Raw genomic sequence first — 23,065 nt, 5'->3', positions numbered from 1 at the left:
TGTAGCTTATCTTCAGTGGGATTGGCTCAACCTCTAGCATGCATGGAGGCAGGAAGCTAAATTTATCTTTAGAGTAAATGATTTTCTCATTAGATAAACTCCTTGAGGGGAGGGCATGTATTTTAGTTCAGTTCTTTCTTTTGGCAGGATACAGGTTGAGGGTAAAGTGAGGAAGACCAAAACTGAATTTGAGAGTACAGGGTTAAAGGAAACACGATGAAAATCAGACACCTTATCTACTTTAAAAGCTTATGCAATCATTTATATCTACTGTCAAAGGGAGCAGCAATAATGTTTCCTCTAAGGGAAACTTTCCAAATAGGGGCAGGGAAGAGCCTATCCAGGGAAACACAGTCTACAGTCTCAGCACAACACAACTCTACAAAGGGAAAAAGAATGAAGAGGCTTGTACTGCCATTTTGCACATTTATCAGCTTTTCCAGTAAAGGTAGACCTGTGGCCCACTTACCAGTCTTAGGAGTTGTGGTCTTCTTCACACCCTCCCAACTTCCATCCCATTCCCCACCTCCACTAAGAACGGACAAATGTCCCCAAGCGGGTTATCCGATGCTTTTATTTTGCACGTAAAAACCACTAAAGATCTGGCCTGCAGGCACCTTGGGAGCTGCATCACAAGTATACACAGTTCCACATACACACACACGGGTAAGTGGACAAGGAAAACCGTATTCTGGCCCACTCATAACAAGATCACAAAGCGAGGTCTTCCATGGGGTTGGTTCTGGGCATCAGGCGGTTCCTACTGAAGCAGTGAACGTCCCAGGGAGGATGAGGTGAGAGAGGGGGATTAAACTAGGAGAGGCTCTTGTGAAAAACTGGTCTGGTGCCTTGAGCTGCCTTTCTTTCTAGTACGGGAGCGGGAGGTCTAATCAGCTGACTAGTGCTTGAACGGGCTCAGGGCCCTCCAGCTTTACTTGGCCAGAGGGTTTCTGAAGTTCCGGCCGGCGAAGACAGCCTTGCTGCCCAGCTCTTCCTCAATTCTGTAGGGAACAAAGATGGAGGGAGGGTCACAGGCGTATGCATCAGTTCAAGCCAGCCTTCCCACCCATAACCAAAGAAATGTGAATTCTAACACCTAGCCAGAATCTTTGTTGCTGGCTGGTTATACTTAGCTTCTCTTCCTGGACTGTGCTAGGGAGTGTCAATTGCTTCCCTGCAGCAAAAAGCCTAGAATCAGCCAGTGATTCTAATAACTTTCCTTCCCATTAAGCTAATTCTTTGCTCAAAATTTGACACTAGGAGGCCTTTGGTGCAGTCAGTTACGGAATCTTTCCTTGAGCCGAGAGGATTCTATAGGGTGCCAAAAGATGGCATCATTGTGCAGAAAAAAACTCCAAAGAAAAGGGATTTGAGTCCCTCTTACTTCAAATCTCACCTCCTGCCCAACTCACAGTAACTCGCATACCAAGTCATCCCTTATGTTGAGACCCTGAAATCCACAGATCTTATTCTGATCTTTCAAGAACTCACACCACAAACCCAGCCCTAGCCTGCCTTCACCATTCCCTTGCTCACCCGGAGCCACAAAAAAATCAAAAGCCCTAATCAGAGTTGGAACACTTCAAATCCATCCTTACTTGCTATAACACTACCTTCTTGGACTCAGCAATACTACCTCTCATCCCTTATCGACTCCCAGGTCCATGATTCCACTTGTTATTCTAAATTTTTAGCCTTCTCCTGAAGCTGTAGTCTGTTTTAGCTTAGAACAGCTCTTAAACAGTAAGAGCTTAACAAATGCCATCATTATTATTTTAGTGCCTATCTCCCCCTCTGGATCGTATGCTTCGAGGGCAGAGGCTGTGTCCACCAATTCTATTGTTCACTCCCAAGTGCTTAGTACAGTGCTCTGCGCACAGGAGACAGTTCCCTCCATCCATCCCTCCCTTCTTCCCAGCAGGCCCAAGTCCCAGTACCTGAGAAGCTGGTTGTACTTGGCCAAGCGCTCAGATCTGCAGGGCGCACCAGTCTTAATCTAGAGGAAGGAGAAGTCAGAGATTGACTTGGAGAGAAAAAATGCATCTCCCACTGATAGGAGAGTGGACTACAGAGGATCTCAGTGATAACCAGACTCCAAGGAAAGCCAAAACAAGAGGGGAGAAGAGAAATGGGCCTGAGGATTGACCTGTTGTGGTCCAGGGGGCTGTGGAGGGGAGAGAGTCCTCTAACTCTTAGGGGGTTGGAAAGGAAGAAAGTTCAAAAAAGACGATTTTGTCATGTTTAAAGGAGGCTTCCTCTAGGCAGTCGGGTGACAGTGGCAGCCTGGGAATCTGGCCTGATTGAAGGTTGTTGAGGGTCTCTTTGGCTCTGGGAGAAGGTACTGACCTGTCCAGTGCAGAGACCCACCACCAGGTCAGCAATAAAGGTGTCTTCGGTCTCCCCAGAACGATGAGAAACCATCACGCCCCACCCATTGCTCTGAGCCAGTTTGCACCTAGAGATTCCAGGGAAAGAACAGAGACATCACCATCCTGAAACAACAGTTACTGTGCCGAGTCACGGCAGACTAGAAACTGGCACAGTGTGCATCGACCCCTTAAATTTAGATCCCGCTGCTCCACCAATGTGCTCAAAATGCTCTCAAGTTACCCACTTTCTCCAGGACCCCAACGAACAAGACCGTCTTGTAGGTCCTATTATCAGCTTGCCAGTTGATGATCCCAAAAATAACAAATCTCCTTGCTTCCCTGCAGACACCAAAGGTCATTCCCTAGCTTATTTACTCCTTTAGGAAATTGCATCTGGACAGATTACTTCATTGAAATGCCAGAGCATCCAGGGTTTCGAGAGGAGAAAGCCTGTTCTTAACCATGTTAACAGAAGTCAGGCCAGACTCATCAGCTTGTCCCTTATGATCTATCGATCAGTGTCCTCAATGGGATCTACCAGCGCTAGCGTTGGGAGACTTACGCCTGCAGGGACTCCGTCACGGAGCCAATCTGATTCACTTTGAGCAGCAGGCAGTTGCAGGACTTGTCATCCACAGCCTTAGCGATGCGCTTGGGGTTGGTCACAGTCAGGTCATCCCCCACCACCTGGATACCCGCAGTGGCGGTGAACTTCTTCCAAGCTGCCCAGTCGTCCTGGTCGAATGGATCTTCAATTGACACCACTGAGGGAATAAGGAGACAAAGCTTGAGGAGGGGTGTTTTTTGGTGATGGTCCAGCTAGGCTAGTCCAAATAGAGTTAGGTGGAAAAAGGCCAGAAGTTTCTAGAACAGAAAATGTACTCGCCCCTTAGGACCACTCCCAAAGGGAAAGCTCATGAGCACAGAATGCCAAATACTTATCTGGTGACATGAGCAGGAGCACAGAAGAGGATCTTGGGAAGGAGGACGACATGAGACTCTATGGGGCATAGTCCATCTACCTCTGGCCCATAAGCTTCTTGTGGGCAGGGATTGTGCCTACCTACTCCACTGCACTGTATTCTCCCCCAGTAATACAGTGGTAATATACCACTGACTGCCCCTTATGCATTCACAAGGAATGAGAGTGGCGAGTCGGTAGCCTCCAGGAAGGCAGGTAGGATCGGCAGGGTGAATTGAGAGAGAAGACTGTGTGGATGGTCTGCCATCCTGTGTGCCTGCCAAGAGAAGTGTGCCGGGGGCTTTAGGGAGGCAAATATGCCTTGAATTAAATTGGGAAAGTTTCAGATGAGGGACTAAGCAGTTATTCCCAGATTTAGTCTTCTACCCTGTTGTACAAGTGCTGCTGCCAGTGAAGTCTGGCCCCCCGAAAGGAAGCTCCATCTCAGCAATATATCACTGAGGACACCTACTGACGCCAGAGCTGGTCTTGGCCATCCATCTCTGCTTAGAGGAGTGACTGATGCGGTGAAAGCATCTTGGATCTGGGAATCAGGTGACCCTGGTTCTAGTCCCAGCTGCAGCCTTCTGGGTCACCTTGGGGAAAAAAATCACTTCTACCTACCTTATAGAAGAGGGAACTGAAGCTCACAGAGATTAAGAAATCTGCTCTCCCACTTAAGACTGTAAGCCGCATGGGGGACTAAAACTGTGTCTAATCTGATTATCGGGTATCTACCCGATTGCTTAGAACACAGTAAGCACTCATTAGCCCTTATTATAGGCATCACCTAGTGGTAACAATACAGGCCTGGGGGAATCAGAGGACCTGGGTTCTAATCTGGGTGCTATGCATCCTTGGGCAAGTCATTTAACTTCTCTGTCCCTCTGTTCCCACATCTGTAAAATGGGAATTCAATACTTGTTCTTCCTCCTATTTAGACTATGAGGCCCATGTGGGACACAGATTTTACCTGACCTGATCATTTTGTAACTAGCTCAGTGCTTAGAACAGTGCTTGGCAATCAATCAGTTGCATATCTTGAGTGCCTACGGTGAGCAGAGCACTTTTCTAAGCACTTGGGAAAGTACAGCAGTGTTGGCAGATACAGTTTAAAGAGGACTTAGTACATAAGCGCTTAATAAGTACCATAATAATAAGAAACATTATTATTAACTATCACATGCCACAGGACTATTAAATTTCAATGCCTGTCTTAGGCAAAAGGCCAGTCTGAGTACATATCACCAGGCTTAAAGTCAAAGTCTGGTCAAGCCACCTTGACGTTCTGTTATTCCAATTCCTTAGCAAGGCACAAGTCAACTGAAATTTAAGGAAATCGGAGAGAAGTTATAGACCGAATACTAGGGCATGAGGTACACCAAAAGATTTTGGGTAACTTCATTGCGATGCCAGGGTATCCAAGGCTTTGCTAAGTAGAAATCATGAGGCAGCAAGCCGGCACCCAATACACAACTAGCCTATTCCCCATCCCACTAAACCACCCAACTCAGCTACAGTGAAAGACCTATGCATCTCAGGGCCTCACACGGCCTGAGACCACAGAGGGAGAAGAACTAGGGGATGCTGTAGCAGGGCACTCACCTGGGTAGTTCTTAATGAAGGTCTTGTACAGGTCTCCTAGCTGGTCGGGAGAGATGTACCTGCTGGGGTCATCGGGAGACTTGAAATCCAGATCATACTTCCCATCCCGGTAGAACTCAGAGGCAGCCACATCCATGCCAATCACGATCTTATCCGTGTAGCCGGCCTTACCGATGGCATTTTTCAGCAGTTCCAGAGCTGGAAGATGCAAACAGCAAAGTGAAGAGACCAGGACTGGGTTAAGGCAGACATTTCACTTCAAAGGGAGTCCAACAGAGAGTTTAACAAAGAGGGCAGGAGATGCTTTTTCCCCAAATTATCCGTCCCAGGAGCTCCAGTTACCTCCGCTCGTCTCTCCTCCCTTGGTAACGAGAAGCTATTTCTGATTGAAGGTGGCATGGCCCTCGGCTGAGCACACAGTGGGAAGTGCGGTTTGGTCTTTAAGAAGCAGAGTCTTCCCCGCCACCAGCTGCCCCAGATTTAGAGTCCTGGAGCAGCTGCATTTGCCAGGCTACTGTTATAGTAAGCAGCTGTGAGAGACTAGGGCTTTCAAAGCAGGAGACTTATATGGAGGCAGAGGCTAAGCAGCCAGCAGCAAGTATAAGCATTCCAGAGGGGGAGACCCGAATGGAAAAGGCCTATTTATACTTTCTGCTATTAGCAACCAGGCCCATCATGAAGTCGTTTTCTATTATGGACCCTCCCTGGTTTAGGAAGAAAATGTCACAACTTGCATATGAAAATTCCATAACTCACTGTAAACCTCCTACCAAAATAAGGCCTAGGAACCCCAGGGAAACTTACAAGCCCCTCATGGCCCAGGGTCCTGGATCCAAGCCCCTTCTTAGTCCTGGAGAAGCCCAAGAACGTTTGCCTGTCTGAAGGGCAGCTTTTAAAGCTGTGTTCAAGCTTCACCCTTACAGACTGAACATCGTTCAAACTAGTTCTCTTAAGGAATCTCTAATCCTGGCTCTGTCTCCTGCCTGCTGTGTGACCTTGGACACGACACTTAACTTTCCAGTGCCACGGTCCCCCAATCAATAAAATGGGGATTCAATACCCATTCTCTCTCCTACTTAGCCTGTGAGCTAAGTGTGGGATAGGTACTGGGTCCCATCCATATAAACTGAATCTATTCCAGTATTTACCAGAACAATAACAATAATAATATCCTAAGGAAGATTTTAAAAAAGGAAACCTTTAATTAGGCTCCCTTCCCTTTGGAAAGAAGGAAGCAAATCGACGATGCCTGTGGCCCAGCACCCCAAACCTGGTTTGAGAGGCCCTGGGACCTTCTGCTCTTATGTAAAATTGGGATTAAAACCTACTCCCTTTTAGTTAGTCTGTGAGCCCCAGGTAGGACAGGGACTGTGTTCAACCCGATTATCCTGTATCTACCCAAGTGCTCAGTATGCCAGGCACACAGAAGGCGGCAATGGGAAAAGCCAGCACTTGGGCCTGATACAGTAGTAATTGGGACCTGCCTTCACCCCCTTAGATTTTAACTACTGTGTGGGGTGTTTTAAATCAAGAGGCCTCAACTGATCACCTTCTTTGTTCTCCAGGATGTTGGGGGCAAAGCCACCCTCATCGCCCACATTGGTGGCATCCTTCCCGTATTTTTCCTTGATGACATTCTTCAAGTTGTGATACACCTCGGCCCCAATGCGCATAGCCTCCTTGAAACTCTCAGCTCCGATCGGGAGGATCATGAACTCTTGCATGGCCAGCTTGTTGCCGGCATGGGATCCACCGTTGATCACGTTGAAAGCCTGGAGGGGGAAGGAAGGATGGGGAGAGATGGGATGGTGCAATGAATGGGGCAGCTGCCCCACAGCTCAGGGGCTCCATATGGGCAAGGAACATGTCTACCAACTCTTATAGTGTACTCTCTCAAATGCTTAGCACAGTGCTCTGCACACAGGAAGCACTCAATAAATACCACTGATTGACTAACTAATGCTGTCGCTCAGGGTGACAAAGCGAGATGAGGAGGAATGTACTGCTGTCAAATCATGGTAGTTCAGGGAGTCTCAGACCCACATCTCTCACAGGGGAGGAATGCTACAGGTCACTACAGCTTTTCCCCATGGCTAAGTTTCACGGGAGGTAAAAGGAAGAGAACACAAATTGTCGGGACCCCACTTCAAGCCAAGCATCTACTCCAACCTGAGGAGCCCTAACGAAAGACTTACAGGAACGGGCAGGATGACGTTTGGGTTTCCAGCCAGGTCAGCGATGTGACGATACAGAGGGACGCCCTTCTCTGCAGCTCCGGCCTTGCAGACAGCCAGGGACACCCCCAAGATGGCATTCGCACCAAATTTGGCTGAAACAAGAACCAAGTTGGTTTTTGATGATCTACATTTTTCACACTCGTTCGCTGGTGTCGGAACACCCTTGGAACTAGTAAACCGGCTAGAAGGATCTGGAAAGCCATTCCTCCCTGCATGTGGCAACAGCACTCGCCCTGGTTTGTACCCCCTCCTTGGGTCACAGCGATACCGAGAGAAGTGATGGGCAAAGATCGAGAGCCTGCAACAGCAGGATGGCTCCATAGTCCTGACCTACTGCCTCTGATGGGGGTAACCCAAGGGCTTTGGGGATTCACATCACCTCCCTCTCCCAACACACATAGCATTTTCCCACTCCTGTTCCCTTACAGGAGGAGCAGGAACTAGCAGCACAGCTCCTCAAAGCCCCCATATGAAAACCCAGAAAACTCTAGATTGTAAATCTGTGGAGGGCAAGGAACAGGTCTTCCAACTCTGTTGTACTGTACTCTCTCCATCCTTAGTGTGGTGCTCTGCACATAGTAAGCACTCAATAATTCCACTGATAACTTGATCCCCAGGAAGCAGGAAGTCACAAGCAAAATCTGCTGTTCTCCTTGCTGCCCCTCTGACCCATGGAGAAGGCAAGAACAGGATAGTGTTTAGAGTGAACTGATTAATTTTCTAACCCCAAATTCCCAAGTTTTAGAACCCTCCCCAACCACCTGGGCCCAGTTTTCATCCCAGGCGAAAAAAAGGAATTGCACTTTTTTCCTAAAGTCTGAGAATCTTTAAATAAGAACTAGTTTAAATTAAAAGTGAAAGTCCCTAAGTATGAAATTTAATCTTTTGTTAAAAACGGTCTATGCTTTTTCCCTCCAGGCTGTTACATCTGCTGACTTTTCTCCACCAAAGAGAATATGTTTTAAGACCTCAGTTTCAAAAGTGTTAAATTCTGAGGTCTGAGCTATGACATGACAGTTGCTTTCTAAATCCACTTCCTCCCCCACTTCCCCTCACCCCATCGAGGGTGGATGGACAAATGGACATTTAGAATAGTGGTCAGAACAAGGCTAACCCAATGTGCCTGAATACGAAATATTTGCTTTAACAGCTTCTCTTGTAGTGGGCACTGCCAAGGTACCAAGCAGTCAGGAAACAATTCCATTCTTGGACCCAAACTGGAAACAGAGACCGTTACAATCTCCCAGCAGGGGAGAAGCGAGGGGAGGAAGTGAAAGCAGAAAGCCACTCAAGGTTACTTCAATATCAGCAAGTCCTAGTATATGCCCTTCCTGTGACTACACTGCAAGAGAGATTCAGGTATCCAACTGTCCTCCCAACCCACAATCTGACCTAATTCCCCAGGAAGAAAAAAGTGGCCTTGGGAAGTCAGGTAGCCTATCCCACTGCCACCAGGGAGGACTGTAAAGCAGCTAGCTGACCCTCGAAGTCAGTGCTTTATTGTGTCCATCTCCAGAACAGGTTATCCTACAAGTTCCTTGAACTCATGCACCCTTACCAACCACTTACATTTGTTCTCAGAACCATCCATCTCCAGCATCAGTTTGTCAATCTTCTCCTGCTCCACCACATTCACCTTCTGCAGGGAACAAGACAGAGACACATTACTGTGGGAGAAACAATCAATCTAATCAACAAGCACAAGAAGCCCAACATAGTGGCAGCCCAGCTGACCTGGGCCTGGATAAGTCAAGGTAATCATGAACTGTGTCTCATCTTGCATTGGCATGGAGAGAAAAACACAAGAGCAATGAAGGACAGCCAATTTGCCCACCCCCACTCCCCACCCCCACTCCTAGTCATGACTGCCCTTCCAAATTTTAGTCAGATAACACACGGGTCCGAGTAGTGAAAGCAGGTCTGTCGATGGAGGGGCCTAGGGAGGAGAAGCATAAGTGCCATTCTAAAAATCCCTAATACCGCCAATGTTTTCCTGCCTCCCTGTGTGTCATTACCCAGGCCCTTGCTCCTACTCTTGACTGCTGCCCCACACAAACAGCTCTTGGGGAGGTGTGGGCACATGGATCACTTTGTGGATTGGCCCTTCCCAAGGGAGGGCAACTTAGTCAAATTTGGGTAGGAAGAGCTTGCAAACCTGTCTCTCCTGATAGGTTTTAAGATATGAGGGAAAAAAATGCGGTGCTTTCTTCTGGGGGACTGGGGGGAGGTTAGGCTTCTTAGAGCCAAAGGGGAGAAAAAAAAAGCAGTCTTCTGTATCACTGGGCAGAGAGTTATAATGATAACTGTGGTATATGTTAAGCGCTTACTGTATGCCAGGCACTGTACTAAGCACTGGGGTGGACACAAGCAAATAATTTTGGACACAGTCCCTGTCCCACATGGGGCTCACAGTCTCAATGCCATTTTACAGATGACGAACTGAGGCACAGAGAAGTGAAATGATTTGCCCAAGGTCACACAGCACACAAGTGGAGGAGCTGGGATTAGCACCCACGACCTGACTCCCAGCCCGTGCTCTATCCTCTACATCATGCTGCTTCTTGGGAAGGTTCTGTATAAATGAGGTGGAAGAGTCAAAAGAAAATCAGGAAAAGCGTTTCCTCCACTTTGCTAGGACAAAACTGGTTCTTTCCTTTCCCAACTATTTCCCCTTTGAAGTTTATTTCTCAATGAGGAATAAATAAATAAATCATTCGCAAGTGTAAGAGGAATGACACAAGAGCCATGAACGCATGACTCCAAGCTCCCTCAGGAGAGGGGCGGGTTGGATTCAGGTATTTAGCAAGTATGATTTTTACAAATGGCCAGAAGGTTTAGGAAGAAAGATTCATGCCCCTTGAGTTATCCTTCTAACTTAGGGAGGGGTTCTAGGTTCCTCAGACTCAATCCTATCAGTCACTTAACAAAAGCAGTTTCACAGTCATGGGATGGGTTAGCTTATATTCGGTTATTCTCATGCACTTTTTACCTGGTTTTCCAGCTTTTCGGAAAAAACTTGAGGGAAAAGAGGACTTACCGAAACTGGGAAACACTCAAAAGGCATCAATATAGGTTAGTGAAAATGAGGACGGCTCCTACCTTGCTAACCAGGGCGGGTGCAATAGTTTTATTGACGTGCTCAACAGCTTTTGAGACACCTAGAAGGAACAAGCAAATCACATCACTGACCTTTAACAGACACAGGCTAAGCAGGCATTGCTAGATGACAGATAACCCTGTCTAGAATAAGTACTTCAGCCGACCCGGGCTACTGAATGCCAGCCACCCACTTCACCACAGCACTTCTATCCCATCTGAGGTTCCGGTTTCCAGGGCTAACGCACGCTTTCAGCCCCACTATCGAGAGGAGAAAACCAGAGATGGCCATCATCTAAGAATGCCTGCTGGAAGGTTAGTTTGCAAGCCCATGCACTGGAGGCACCAGCTGCAGACAGACCACAATGCAAAGACCGTTACCTGGGTACATAAGGCTGGTGCCAGGAACTCATTAACATACTTAACAGGCCTGGAAACACCTGACAGGAGCAAAGATCGACAGAAAGGAGAAAGAAGTAAAAATGGAAAAGATGAACACTTATAAGAGAGAAATTTGTGCAGAAGAGCAGGAAGAAGACAGGTTAGGAAAGAGAGTTTTAAGGGCCTCAAAATTGCCAGCTGCCCTTCTCTCCTAGGTGGGCCTTACCAAGAACCCCGTGGTGGGGTACATTTTTCGCTCTACAGATTTCAGTATTTTATTCCCTCCACGATCCTTCCTGCCCTGAGCTGGCAGTACATGTTATGCAACAGCTCCGGTCAGCTGTGCTTTCAGCTAAGTCACTGGCTCACTAAGTACTTTTAGGTTCTGCCAGTGACACCACATGCTAATATGCTCCCCCAAGTCTTCGGGGCACTCCCCACTGCCTCTCCCCAAAAGGATAGAGTTAATACTACAACAAAGGGTCTTGAAGCCAAGAATAGCAGTATCAAAGAAACCTGTGCAATTGGAAGGGAGGTAAACAGCACTTAGCCGTGCTTCACAATGGGGGTTTCTGGGATGCTGCTAACAGGAATGGAGTCAAGCTGTGGGAATTAATGAGAATCCAGAGTCATAACTCGAGGTTTACACAGGGCTTACCTTTAGAGAGTTCAAAGCTTTGCCTCTCCCCATCCCTGAGAATTAGGTAAAGGGGTGCTGTGATTAGCCTCTCTAGAAATGGAGAAACTGAGACCATGAGATAGTAAGTGATTTCCTCCAGATGACGTTAGCCAGAAAGATTCCAGGTGTTCTGATTCTTAGGGTCATGCTTCATCTTCTCTGGCAGAAGTAGCTAGTCCCATTAAATACTATGAAGGCTAATGTTCTTCCTATACAAAGAGGTAACTAAAAATCAAGCGGCAGTGAGGTTTGGACAATTCTTCTTATTGAAATCTGAATCCTTCCCAGTTTCCCTAGCAACCAAATTTCTTGAACTGAAATTGGAGTGACTGGTTTGGAAAGAAAAAAAAAAAAATCAAACTTTGTGAAACTTCCCCTCCATCTCTCAACCCTTTTGAAATGCACCAATCTCTCTCTCCCAGGAGTGATTAACAGGTCCACTACACAGGAACATTTCCAAAAACCTTTTGTCTCACCTATGCTGAGCAAATCAGAAGAAGAATTGCCTTAAGGAGCACAAAGAGTAACAATGCCATTTTAGGCAGCCCTGTTTTACTAAACACTCCAAAATATCTTAATGAAACTGGACCATAATACCTAATTCTAAAATCAGTTGATGCCTTTTCCTCAAGAGGTATTGAGACATTCAGAGGAGTTTTCTTAAAAGATTTTTGGCTTCTGCAGCTATTCCCAATCTGAAAACTTAATCCTCAGAGGCCTGTTCTTGTTGCTGGAGAAATTGTTGCAGTTCAACAAACAAGACAATTAGCATTTCAGGGACGGAACAGGAGCATAGCAAACATGTCAAAAACCTATTTTTCAGAGCCCTCCCTCTCAAAAGGAGGGGAGATATGGAAGACCTTCCTCACCTCTCCCTTATACTGTCTCCTTCAAGAGCCACTGCAATTAATATACTTAGCTCTTCTCTAAGAGGCTGTGTGAACTGAGTGCAGCAGACAAGCAAAACACTCTGGCTCATTGGAGTGCAATGCCAATTTTCAGTTGCCTGAAGTAGTGGTAATCAGGATCCCTCTATTATGGCCAGAGATGCCATAGATTGTTGCCTTAGAGAAGCATTGTGGCTTAGTGGATAGAGTCTGGGCTTGGGAATCAGAGGTCATGGGTTCGAATCCCAGCTCTGCCACTTGGTAGCTGTGTGACTGTGGGCAAGTCACTTAACTTCTCTGTGCCTCAGTTCCCTCACCTATAAAATGGGAATTACCTGTGAGCCTCATGTGGGACAACCTGATTGCCCTGTATCTACCCCAGTGCTTAGAACAGTGCTCCGCACATAGTAAGCGCTTAAATACCAACATTATTATTATTATGTGGAGAAAGCTCCACATGGTTGTGTCTATTTGTATCCACAGCAATCACTGCCCTTAATGTAGAAGAATACTTCAAAGTACAGGAATATTTCCATTTGGAGAACATCTATTCAAGCACCAAGAAGGATACAGAGCCTATTGGCTCGACAGCCAAGAGGATTTGCTCCGGAAAGATGTTTCCAAATTTCTCCCTAATTGAACACCTACTTAGGGAGATTGAGCTTTTGTTTCCGGGGCCAGAGGACTGTAGACTCAGAGGATCTAGTTTCTCTCCTTTAATTTAACCAGGCAAACACAGAATGAGGGCCTTGGAGTAAATGTCAGGGGAGACAGATTATACTATTCATGGTCTACAAACAACCTGAAGACCCTGAAATCACAGCCCACCTCAAGAGTCAAAAGAGGAGCTAATTAACACCTGAAGTACTTCTGAGCTTTCGGGAGACCTAAACTACATGGAGGGAGAGCAACAGCTGTTGGCAATGACGGAGACCACAAGAGAAATATCTAAGGAAGAGGTGGGGGGAGCAATAACTGCCTTACCTTTCCCCATATAGCAAGTCTTGTCATTGTCCCGGAGCTCCAGGGCCTCATAGATGCCAGTGGAAGCACCGCTGGGCACAGCAGCTCTGAAGAGACCTGGAGAATGGAGAAAAGATGATAAAGTCATGTTTGCTTTAAAAAAAAAATTAGGGAGGGTTAGAACACCAAGAAGCAAGCAACAAGTTTCCTCCCTCACTCACAAATGGGGAGTGAAAAGCTTATAGTACTCTAGGCTGTAAATTTGTTATGGGCAGCGAACATGCCTGCTTATTCTGGTGTATTGTGCTCTCTCAAGCACTCAGTACAGTGCTTTGCACATAGTAAGCACTTAATGGATACAACTGATTAATGCTGACTTCTGATCAGTCATAATCATTAAATCTTGGGGCACTGAAAAAACACACTATCCCTCACCACACACTATCAAGCTCAAAGCCCAGATTTTGTGATCCAGAATGCAGAGCTGTTAGGTATGTCTTGGAATGTAGCTGGCAAGACTCAAGGGCTCTGGATGGTGAAGTGCATTGGGAAAACACTCCTAAATGGCTTCAATTTCAGGTTGCCAGTTCTTAGTCTTTGTGCATTCTGGCCTGAGAAAGCTCATTCAGACCACTCATTAAGGAAATTCATTTGGCCATCCAGGAAGCAAGGTCAGCCCAGCTTGACTAGTACACAAAAGCTATTGTGCATGCTCATTGCATAGGACTGCTTTCCCACAATAAGAGGCCTGAAAGCAGAAGATAAAGTCCAATCAGTAAAAGGAGAAAAGGCCAGGGACATAACCTTGAAGCACCGGCAGCCTAAAGAATGGGAGGCATGCAGCCCCCCCAAAATGAAGCAACTAGCAAATTGCTTGCTACATTAGGCAGGAGAATAAGGACACTGGCAGATGGTGGTGAGCAAAATGCCGCACAGCTCTGGGAACGCTAAAGGGAGGAGATTTTGTGAAACAGCGTGGGTGGGTGTTTAAGCTGGAGAGGATTTCCTAAAAGAAAGCAGACACATGGAGGTATGAATGCAAATAGACTTTGAATGTAATAGGAGTTACACTTGGGTGTTTTGTTTTTTTAAAAATCAACTGGCTTGAATTAAACTTCGGTAGCCTAGTTGCTCTGCTTGTGACCTGCAGCATTTGACTTCTACTGGATGTGGGACTAAATGATAGTTCTATTTTAATAATAATAATACTAATGTTGGTATTTGTTAAGCACTTACTATGTGCAGAGCACTGTTCTAAGCGCTGGGGTAGTCACAGGGGAATCAGGTTGTGCCACGTGGGGCTCAGTTTTAACCCCCATTTTACAGATGAGGTAACTGAGGCAGACAAGTTAAGTGACTTGCCCACAGTCACACAGCTGACAAGTGGCAGAGCTGGGATTCAAACTCATGACCTCTGACTCCAAAGCCCGTGCTCTTTCCACTGAGCCACATTGCATTTTTGCAGACCCCTGCATTAAGGAAAACTCACATTGTAATACTCATAGTGTTTTACATGTAAAACCATGTCTTCCCACACAGCACTGAGCTGAGTACAGACTTAGGATGCCAGAAGAATTTCCCTAATGGCACAATAATGCTCTATCAATTAATCAGTGGTATCTTCATTCATTCATCCAATCATATTTATTGAGTACTTACTGTGTGCAGTGCATTGTACTAAGCACTTGGCAGAGTACAATATAACAGAGTTGGTTGACACGGTCCCTGCCCACTTGAGCATAGCCTGGTGGAAAAAGCAAGGGTTTGGGAGTTGGAGGACTTGGATTTTTACCGCAGTTCTACCAACTGCTTGCTATGTGACCTAGGACTATGTGACACTTCACTTCTCTGTGCCTCAGTTTCCTCAACTGTAAAATGGGGATCAAATACCTGCTTCCCCTCCTAGACTGTGAGCCCTGTTATGGGACAGGAGCTGTGTCCAACTTGATTACCCTGCATCTACCCCAGTACTTACAACAGCGCTTCACCCATAGTAAGTGCTCAACGAATACCATAATGAACAATCTTTACCCAAAATGCTTAGTGAAAACATGCACTATAGTATGACTGACTGTTCATGTTCAAAGAATGTTAAAACAATGAAGTTGTCAAAAATCGAGTGAACACTTTCATTTTCAATCTAATAAGGGGAAGAGATTTTAGCTATCAGAATTTCACGGGAAAAAACACATGCAAAAGAAATAATCCAGTGGCTGAAAGGCAGAAAAAGCATAAAGGGAGCTGCAGCAATAAGAGAGTCATTTTTTTAAAAAAAACAAATTTTATTGAAGACAACTTCCTGAAGGTCTCACGTTGATCATCATCCTAAAAGGAATTGCAAGTTAAAAATGCATACAAAACAATTCAAGGTGTCCCTCCAAATTCCAGACTCATCAGCGCTTTGCAGATTGATGAGATGGAAGGGGGTGGGGGGTGGGGGGAAGGAACCGAAAAAACCAAAAAAACCAAACCAACCAGCGAGGAATGCCTTGCTGTACTCAATGCCTATAGAGATAAGGCAGAAGCAAAGCAAGAGTAACTGAGCAGGTCACCAGCTCCCATGAACATCAAATTTAAATAGAAAAACTGCTCGAGAAGAGGCTATTCTTAAAACAGATGGGGGAACTCAATATATCCCAATGGTAAAAACAAACTGGCTTGGAGGAGAAAAGGTTGACTGACTTTAGACCAACATGAAGGAATCCTTCCCCTCTCTGGGGCCTCTCTGCTCTACTTTTTAAAAAGTTCCATTCATCTATGATTGGCAAGTCTTACACTCTGACTCAACAGTGCAGCCTCACATGGGAGGGAGGGAAGTTTCCAACCTCCCCAAAGAGACGTGACACTGAGCACATGCTCAGGAGCCCCACGACTTTGCTTTTAACAGCCCAACCCTGGCATTGCTTTATATCTCAAAGCGGCTTGTATAGAAGCGGGGAGAGGGAGGACAAGTTGAACTTGGGGTATCAGTGAAAGTTGTGGACTTGAGAATCCATTTTTAGTAAGCATTGAGAGATTAAATGAAGACTGGAGAGTTTTACTAGTTGGGTTATGACTAATAATGGGAGGTGCACAGCTCTCTCGGCAAGTAGAAACGTACTCAGCCCCACAAATGATTAAGCTGGAATTGCTTGATTTCCCTCATTTTATATGCATCACTTCGGGACAAAGTCTAACCCTGGCCCTGATATATTCTTCCCCAGCCTGCCTGCAGCTTTACAACAGTCTCTTACGGTCAGACTTTCAGATTTCAGTCTGTTAGCTGCTACAAACTAAGATGGAAGGAACCTTTCATTCATTCAATCATATATACTGAGAACTTACTGTGTGCAGAATACTGTACTAAGCACTTGGGAAAGTACAATACAGCAATACAGAGTGACAATCTCTACCCACAAGGAGCTCATAGTCTAGAGGAGCCTCTCCCTCTTTGAGCACAAAGGGGACGTGCTCGGGAACTCTAAGCCATTCCTTGTTTTATGCTGTCAAATCAACTCTGACCCACAGTGCTGACACATCTCTCCCAGAATGCCCCACCTCCATCTGCAATCCTTCTGGTAGTGTATCCAAAGAGTTTTTACTCATGTGAAAAAATCCTCCCCTATTCCCTGCTTTTTGGGATGAAAGACTGGGGATTAGAACAAAGTCTTATTCTTTGTCCCCATCACTGCCAGTAAGGAAACTGAGTGGGTGTGTCACATTATCTTTGCACACATCTTCCTCCATGATTTCCCCCACATAAAAACCTCAGACTGGCATTACCATCACTTCTGCCCACATCTTTCCAAACTAAATAAACCTTCAACAAGCTCCCAGTGTCTGTTTCACCATGAGGACACATACCAGGTTTCCAGCCAAGCCACTGGCAGCATAAAATTAAATAAATTTATACTCTGAGGTATTTGTGAGGTGAATATATTTGCATATATTTATTGCTCTATTTATTAGTGATGTGCATTTATCTATGGTTCTATTTATCTATTTTGATGGTATTGACGCCTATTTTTTTTTTGTTGCCTGTCTCCCCCTTCTAGACTGTGAGCCCATTGCTGGGTAGGGATTGTCTCTATCTTTTGCCGAATTGTACTTTCCAAGTGCTTAGTACAGTGCTCTGTACAGTAAGCGCTCATTAAATAGGACAATGAATGAATCACATTTTTCAGTTTTCACTGCTGTCTCCCTTTGCTCGGGAAGAGTTCTGTGCCAAGATGAACAGATGTAGAAGTACGGATTCCAGGCGGGGTGCCCCACCCTGTTGATCACCCGTGCACTACTCCCTGCCAGGGTCAAAAGGAAGATAAATTTTTGATTCTCTGCTTAAGGGCTGGCTTTCATTCTAGAAGGGCTTATGCCTTCAAAATGGAAGGTTTGGGACCCAGTGAGGGTCAGGGTAAGGAAGATAGGTAGAACAGAACAGCACAAACCTTTGCCAGTGTACAGATCGACCTCCACGGTGGGGTTCCCCCGTGAGTCGAAAATCTCCCGGGCATGGATCTTGAGAATGGACATGGTGAGGGTCTGCAATGAACAGATTAACAATTCAGCCAAGAAAAGCCCATCTCATCTTTCAGCATGGTTTCCCTTTGAGTACAAACTATGTCCTTTAATAATAATAATAATAATAATGTTGGTATTTGTTAAGCGCTTACTATGTGCCGAGCACTGTTCTAAGCGCTGGGGTAGACAAAGGGGAATCAGGTTGTCCCACGTGGGGCTCACAGTCTTAATCCCCATTTTACAGATGAGGGAACTGAGGCCCAGAGAAGTTAAGTGACTTGCCCACAGTCACACAGCCAACAAGTGGCAGAGCTGGGATTCGAACTCATGAGCCCTGACTCCAAAGCCCGTGCTCTTTCCACTGAGCCACGCTGCTTCTCCTTTATCAACCTCTGATTAACAATTTCAGTACATAGAACTTTGGATATTTGGCAGGTAGCATATCAAAACTGCAGAGTTCAGCTGCTTAAAAAAATGCTATCATTAAAGATTTTATTGCAACAATTACATATTAACATTCTCTTCCAACCTCAAGAGGTTTGAAAGATGACTGGTCCCCTCCACATTTTCAAGAAAAAGCTTAGGAGTTCTGAACATGTCATGACTTGGAATTAAGGGAATGAGTCAACCCTGGCATATGGTGTTGCTTGGAGAGGAGGCGGTCCAAAAAACACCACACACCAGACTTGACTGCAAAATGCGGAATCTTCCACCTAGTGGCAGAAGGAACGGATTTGTGCAATTGAAGGTGAACTGCAGTAAAGGAGCCCTACGCAGACGCCAACTCCCTGTTAGTGTCCGCAGCGGCTCCACCCCACCTCATTTCTCCTGAACTCTGCTCTTTAACCTTCTTAGGAAGTGATGCAACAGGCCGTATCCACTTGCGGAACTGAAGGGTGAGGAGAATTACTGTCCAAAAAAACCGATTACTGGTTCTCCTCCTCCTCTTCTAGTATGTCCTGAAGGGCAGATGCAGCTTTAAAAAGTAACAGGCTGCATTTGTATTAGGCCAATTTATTTTCTCATACCACTTCTAAACCCAAGGCACTTGTTTGATCAATGGTTCATTATTCTGATAGCGTGAATTAGTCACTATCAAGTGAAAAAAATGACCCAAACCTTCCCTTTCCTGCAATCTTTTCTGAAGTTTCCTTCCCCACAACACATTTCCACGTTGACTTAACTCACTTCTGATACTGCTAATTCTGTAGGTAGTATAGATTTGTGTCTTGGCTTTTGCTAGCGGCCGAACGGGCATCTGTGAGCTGTTGAAAATCCAAACACTTGAAAAATGTATCTGTTGGCCAAATTATTGACCCTAAACTTCGTGCCACCCTCATTTTAATTTTGAGATCCCTGTTCTCACTCGAGACAGTCCCCCCACTCCCTTACTGTCTTTCTGGTGCTCAGTCATCTCAGGCTGGCTTCCAAAGGAACTTGGGAGCACGCGGCCTCCTTGTGTTTTACCATTTATCTCTGGACTGTACCAGAGATTGACCTTTGTACCAGGGGAAAGTCAAATCCTGATTATGAACCCGGGAAGAGAAGGGGGGGCAGGGGAATGTCAAAAATAGGCAAGACTTGGAACAGAGGTCAGGGTGAGATATGCGGGAGACAGAACAGGAAGCTACCGGTGCTTTTATTCTTTTGACAGATTTTTACCAAATTAAAGAGCTGATTTCAGAGGGAGGAAATAAAAAAGCACCCTTTCCCATTTCAGAGTCCAGCTTTCTGATGGACAGCAGCTCTCTGGCTGCCTGCCCACTAGCCAGATGATTCTGAGGCAGTTTGGTCAAGAGTTAGCATCAGTCTTTGCAGTTATATAACCTCTGCCGATTTTCAAGCCATTCCCGTTGGACATCACGGCTCTGGGTGGCCATAAGCAAACTCAAAAGCACTTTGGGGGGGAGAGGAGGTGCACCTCCTTTCGGCAGGGTCTCCAATTCTTGTCCCCTCCTCCATTTTGAGTGACCACGAGGCTGAGAGCCTGTAAATGAATGAGTTACTCTCTGAATCGATACAAAGCTCAAAGATTTTTTCAGTCTCCATGGGCCCTCCTTCATTATTTCCTTTCTGCTGGGATATAAAGTGTTCATCATGCCGTATCCTTAGTCTCCGGCAAGGTAACAAGCTACTCTAATAACTAAATCCCTTCTGCAGGGGCCCATATTTGTTCACTTCTCTTATGACATACCTGCTCTGAGGGCATTCTTATAACAGTTCCTGACTTCACTGCGTATGGTCCTACTCGCTTTGTGGCCAAAAGCCAAAAAACAGAAAAATCTCGGCTATCCTTTCCCTTCTGCTTGGCAGTGCAAAACGTTTTTCATGAAAACCCTTCTCATGGAAGAACTGGGTGCTCTCCGGTTAAAACAGGTGGGATTTTCCTCCAGAGAACATTTGCATCCCTTCCCCCCCACACCTCGCGTCACCGGCAGGGATTCGGGAAATCTGCGCCCACTCTTTGGATTTTCAACAGCTCACAGTGAGATGCCCGTTCGGCCAGCCACAGCTTGGGAGGATTTCAATATCTTTTCCCCAGTAGAGGGAGGCCTTAAAATGGGGGAAGAGAAGGGCCCATCCTGGTGGTGGGGATGCCTCTGCCCCCCCATTCTAGGCATCCATAAAATGGCCTCCATTCAATCAGTCAGGCATTTCAATGAATTTATTGTCCCTCAAATAAGACCGAGGGGTGGGAGGGGGAGAGCTCCCACTAAAGTCTTCGTTTAAAAAAAGTGCTCCTTTTTCTTGCGCTGCTGCTTGGGACCCAATTTCCCTGTCCTCCTTACCTTGATGAAGGCTTGAGGCCAAAGAGGGGAAGAGCTGAGACAGTCGGCCTTGACGAGGTGGTGGTGCTGCTGCTGCTGCTGACACCGAGAGGGGTTTAGTGACGGTGTACACTTTTTTTTAACTTCCCCCAAGCTCCTCCTTCCAAGCCCTGCTGTTCTCCTTGCCCACTTCCTGTCCCTGCTGTGGGGTAGACACCCCCAACCCTTCACCACCTCCCTCGTCCCGCCCCCTCCCAGCTTTCATCCCTATTAGTGAAGCCCAACGTCACTCTGCCCCTCATCCCGCTAGTGCCCGCCCTCCTCCCACCCCCAAGATGGGGAGGGGCTGCGGCAGGAGCAGCAGCGGAGAGGAAGGGGCCAGCAGGGGCGGCTTTTCCTCTTAGAGATTTCTGGGCGAGGGGCGTCTCTTTTCGCCCCCCGTCCTGGTTGACCAAGGCCGGGACGTAGGCATTTCTCAGAGCGAGCCTGCCCCCCTTAACCCGAGTCCGTGAAGGGAGTGTGTGTGCGGTGGGGAGGGAGACTGCGGACAAGATGAAGGAACAAGTTACTTTAGGGGTGGGCAGAGTGGGTCGGCCGGGGTTGGCAGAACCGTGTGGTAGCGGAGGGGCTCCGCTGGGGAGAGAGGAGGGCAAGCGGCCCGTCCTTGGGACGTGCCCTGGGGCGGGTACGCCCTGCCCTTCCTCCTACTCGGCGCCGTTTCCGTTAAAACGCCGGGTGCCCCCGGGCCGGCTCGCTCTCCTCCTTTTAGATCGTGAGCCCATCGTTGGGCAGGGATTGTCTCTATCTGTTGCCCAATTGTACGTTCATTCATTCAGTAGTATTTATTGAGCGTTTACTCTGTGCAGAGCACTGTACTAAGAGCTTGGTCCAGTGCTCTGCACAGAGTAGACTATTAATAAATACGATGGCATGAATGGATAGGCCCCGGCTGGGAGCAGGACTGAACCTATAAACTGGAGCCGCAAGGGGACCGAACCGGCTTAGGCCCAAAGGGCCGTGGGCTGCAGAGGCGGCCGCCGCTGTGGAAAATCCCAGGCCGGCCCCCTGTCCCGCCCACCAGCTCTCCCCGCCTCCTGGGTGGGCGGCAGGGGAGGAGCTGACGCACCCGAGCGAGGGCGAGGCCTGCAGTGCTGCGTGACAGAGACAACGTAGGCCGGAGCCCAGCCGGTCTGAGCCGGCTCCAAGCCGTTTTTTCTCCTTGGCCCGCCACCCGCTTGGCCTACGCTACAAGATGGGCCCTCGGCCTTCTTCCCACCTCACTCATTACACCCTGCATCTCTTTGATGTGGTGAATGCCACAAGCCATTTGTTTATTTTTTCATGGGAGACGAATAGGAGAGAGGCTAGGAAGACAGGAGAAGTGAGTTCCCACCTGCCCCTGACAGGGTGACCTTGAGCAGGTTTCCCTTCAGAGAAACATTTGGTTTTCCTGAAAGAATAGGTGTGAGGCTAGGATGACAGGAGCAGTGAGTTCCCATCTGCCCCTGACAGGGTGACCTTGAGCAGGTTTCCCTTCAGATAAACATTTGGGTTTCCTGAAATAATAGGTGTGAGGCTAGGATGACAGGAGCAGTGAGTTCCCATCTGCCCCTGACAGGGTGACCTTGAGCAGGTTTTCCTTCAGAGAAACATTTGGGTTTCCTGAAAGAATAGGTGTGAGGCTAGGGTGACAGGAGCAGTGAGTTCCCACCTGCCCCTGACACGGTGACCTTGAGCAGGTTTTCCTTCAGATAAACATTTGGGTTTCCTGGTCAGATTGATAACTGAAACCTCTCTTGTCTTGCCCTGGGGATTGATGAATAACAATGACCCTTTTTGGGTGCAGTATGACACATGTAATAATTCTCTTCAGTGGTGACCAGAGTCCTAGCTTTGGTCTTCCACCTCCACAAACAGGACACACAAGAGGAGATGGATGGGCGATTGTCCCCATCAGTCTTGCACTTTATCCCCCTTTGGGGCTCAGAAGGGGCAATTAGTGGAAATTCATTTTTGAGGTGGTAGATAACAGATGTCCAGGATAGTGGCTCTTTTTTTCTGCTTCAGGCAGGAGCTGATTTGGGGTGGGGCACATGGGGGGAAAGGGAGAAAAGCCACCTCTAGACTGTAAACACAATGTGGGCAGGGTGTCTACTAACTGTTATATTGTACTATCCCAAATGCTTAGTACAGTGCTTTGCACACAGTAAGCGCTTAATAAATACCATCGATTGATTGACCAGCCAGGCCCCAAACCTTAGGGAAGAAGTAGGAGTCTGGAGAGCTTGATTGCTTCCCTGTGGGATGGAATGAGAAGCAAAATCAATCAATAGTATTCATTGAGGGCTTACTCTGTGTAAAGCATGATACAAAGAGCGTGGGCGAGTACAGTACAATATAATTGGTAGATACCATCCCTGTCCACCAGAAACTTACAGTTTAGAGCAGGAGACAATCACTAAAATACATTTCAGGTAGGGGAAGTGGCAGAGTATAAGGATACGTGCATAAATGCTTGTAGGGCTGTAGGTGGGGTGAGTATTAAAGTGTTTAAGGGATACAGACCTAAGTGCATAGGCATTGTAGAAAGGAGGATAAACAGGGTAGGGAAATGAGGGATTA

General features: G+C 46.9%; 1 protein-coding gene across 2 annotated transcripts; it reads right to left on the bottom strand.

The window, feature by feature from the left end:
• Window positions 1-555: 555 nt before the first annotated feature.
• Window positions 556-21,031, bottom strand: ENO1 (enolase 1). Of its 2 annotated transcripts, XM_003428432.5 has the most exons (13): window positions 21,013-21,031; window positions 20,465-20,539; window positions 17,603-17,696; window positions 13,200-13,295; window positions 10,272-10,330; window positions 8,742-8,811; window positions 7,131-7,264; window positions 6,485-6,707; window positions 4,936-5,133; window positions 2,932-3,133; window positions 2,347-2,455; window positions 1,938-1,996; window positions 556-1,001 (listed from the first exon to the last, which is right to left on the bottom strand). In XM_003428432.5, exons 3-13 carry the CDS (start codon window positions 17,685-17,687, stop codon window positions 932-934), a joined length of 1,305 nt encoding a protein of 434 aa, XP_003428480.1. In that variant the 5' UTR covers window positions 17,688-17,696; window positions 20,465-20,539; window positions 21,013-21,031; the 3' UTR covers window positions 556-931. The 2 variants fall into 2 exon arrangements, with proteins under 2 accessions (XP_003428480.1, XP_028921314.1); XM_029065481.2 differs by lacking the exons at window positions 10,272-10,330; window positions 13,200-13,295; window positions 17,603-17,696; window positions 20,465-20,539; window positions 21,013-21,031 and adding an exon at window positions 10,650-10,673.
• Window positions 21,032-23,065: the final 2,034 nt, after the last annotated feature.

Source organism: Ornithorhynchus anatinus, chromosome 5, assembly GCF_004115215.2.
Source record: "Ornithorhynchus anatinus isolate Pmale09 chromosome 5, mOrnAna1.pri.v4, whole genome shotgun sequence".
Taxonomy (NCBI): domain Eukaryota; kingdom Metazoa; phylum Chordata; class Mammalia; order Monotremata; family Ornithorhynchidae; genus Ornithorhynchus; species Ornithorhynchus anatinus.
Note: the sequence above shows the minus strand (reverse complement) of the source record. Positions and strands in the feature narration are given on the sequence as shown.

Bases quoted from the DNA above. Each gene is read 5' to 3' on its own strand.
- ENO1 (XM_003428432.5), bottom strand. From the start codon at position 17,687: ATGTCCATTCTCAAGATCCATGCCCGGGAGATTTTCGACTCACGGGGG. The intron at 13,296-17,602 runs GTTTGTGCTGTT...TCCATTCTCCAG, and splicing joins CGATCTGTACACTGGCAAAG to GTCTCTTCAGAGCTGCTGTG. The intron at 10,331-13,199 runs GTAAGGCAGTTA...TGTTCCTTCTAG, and splicing joins GACTTGCTATATGGGGAAAG to GTGTCTCAAAAGCTGTTGAG.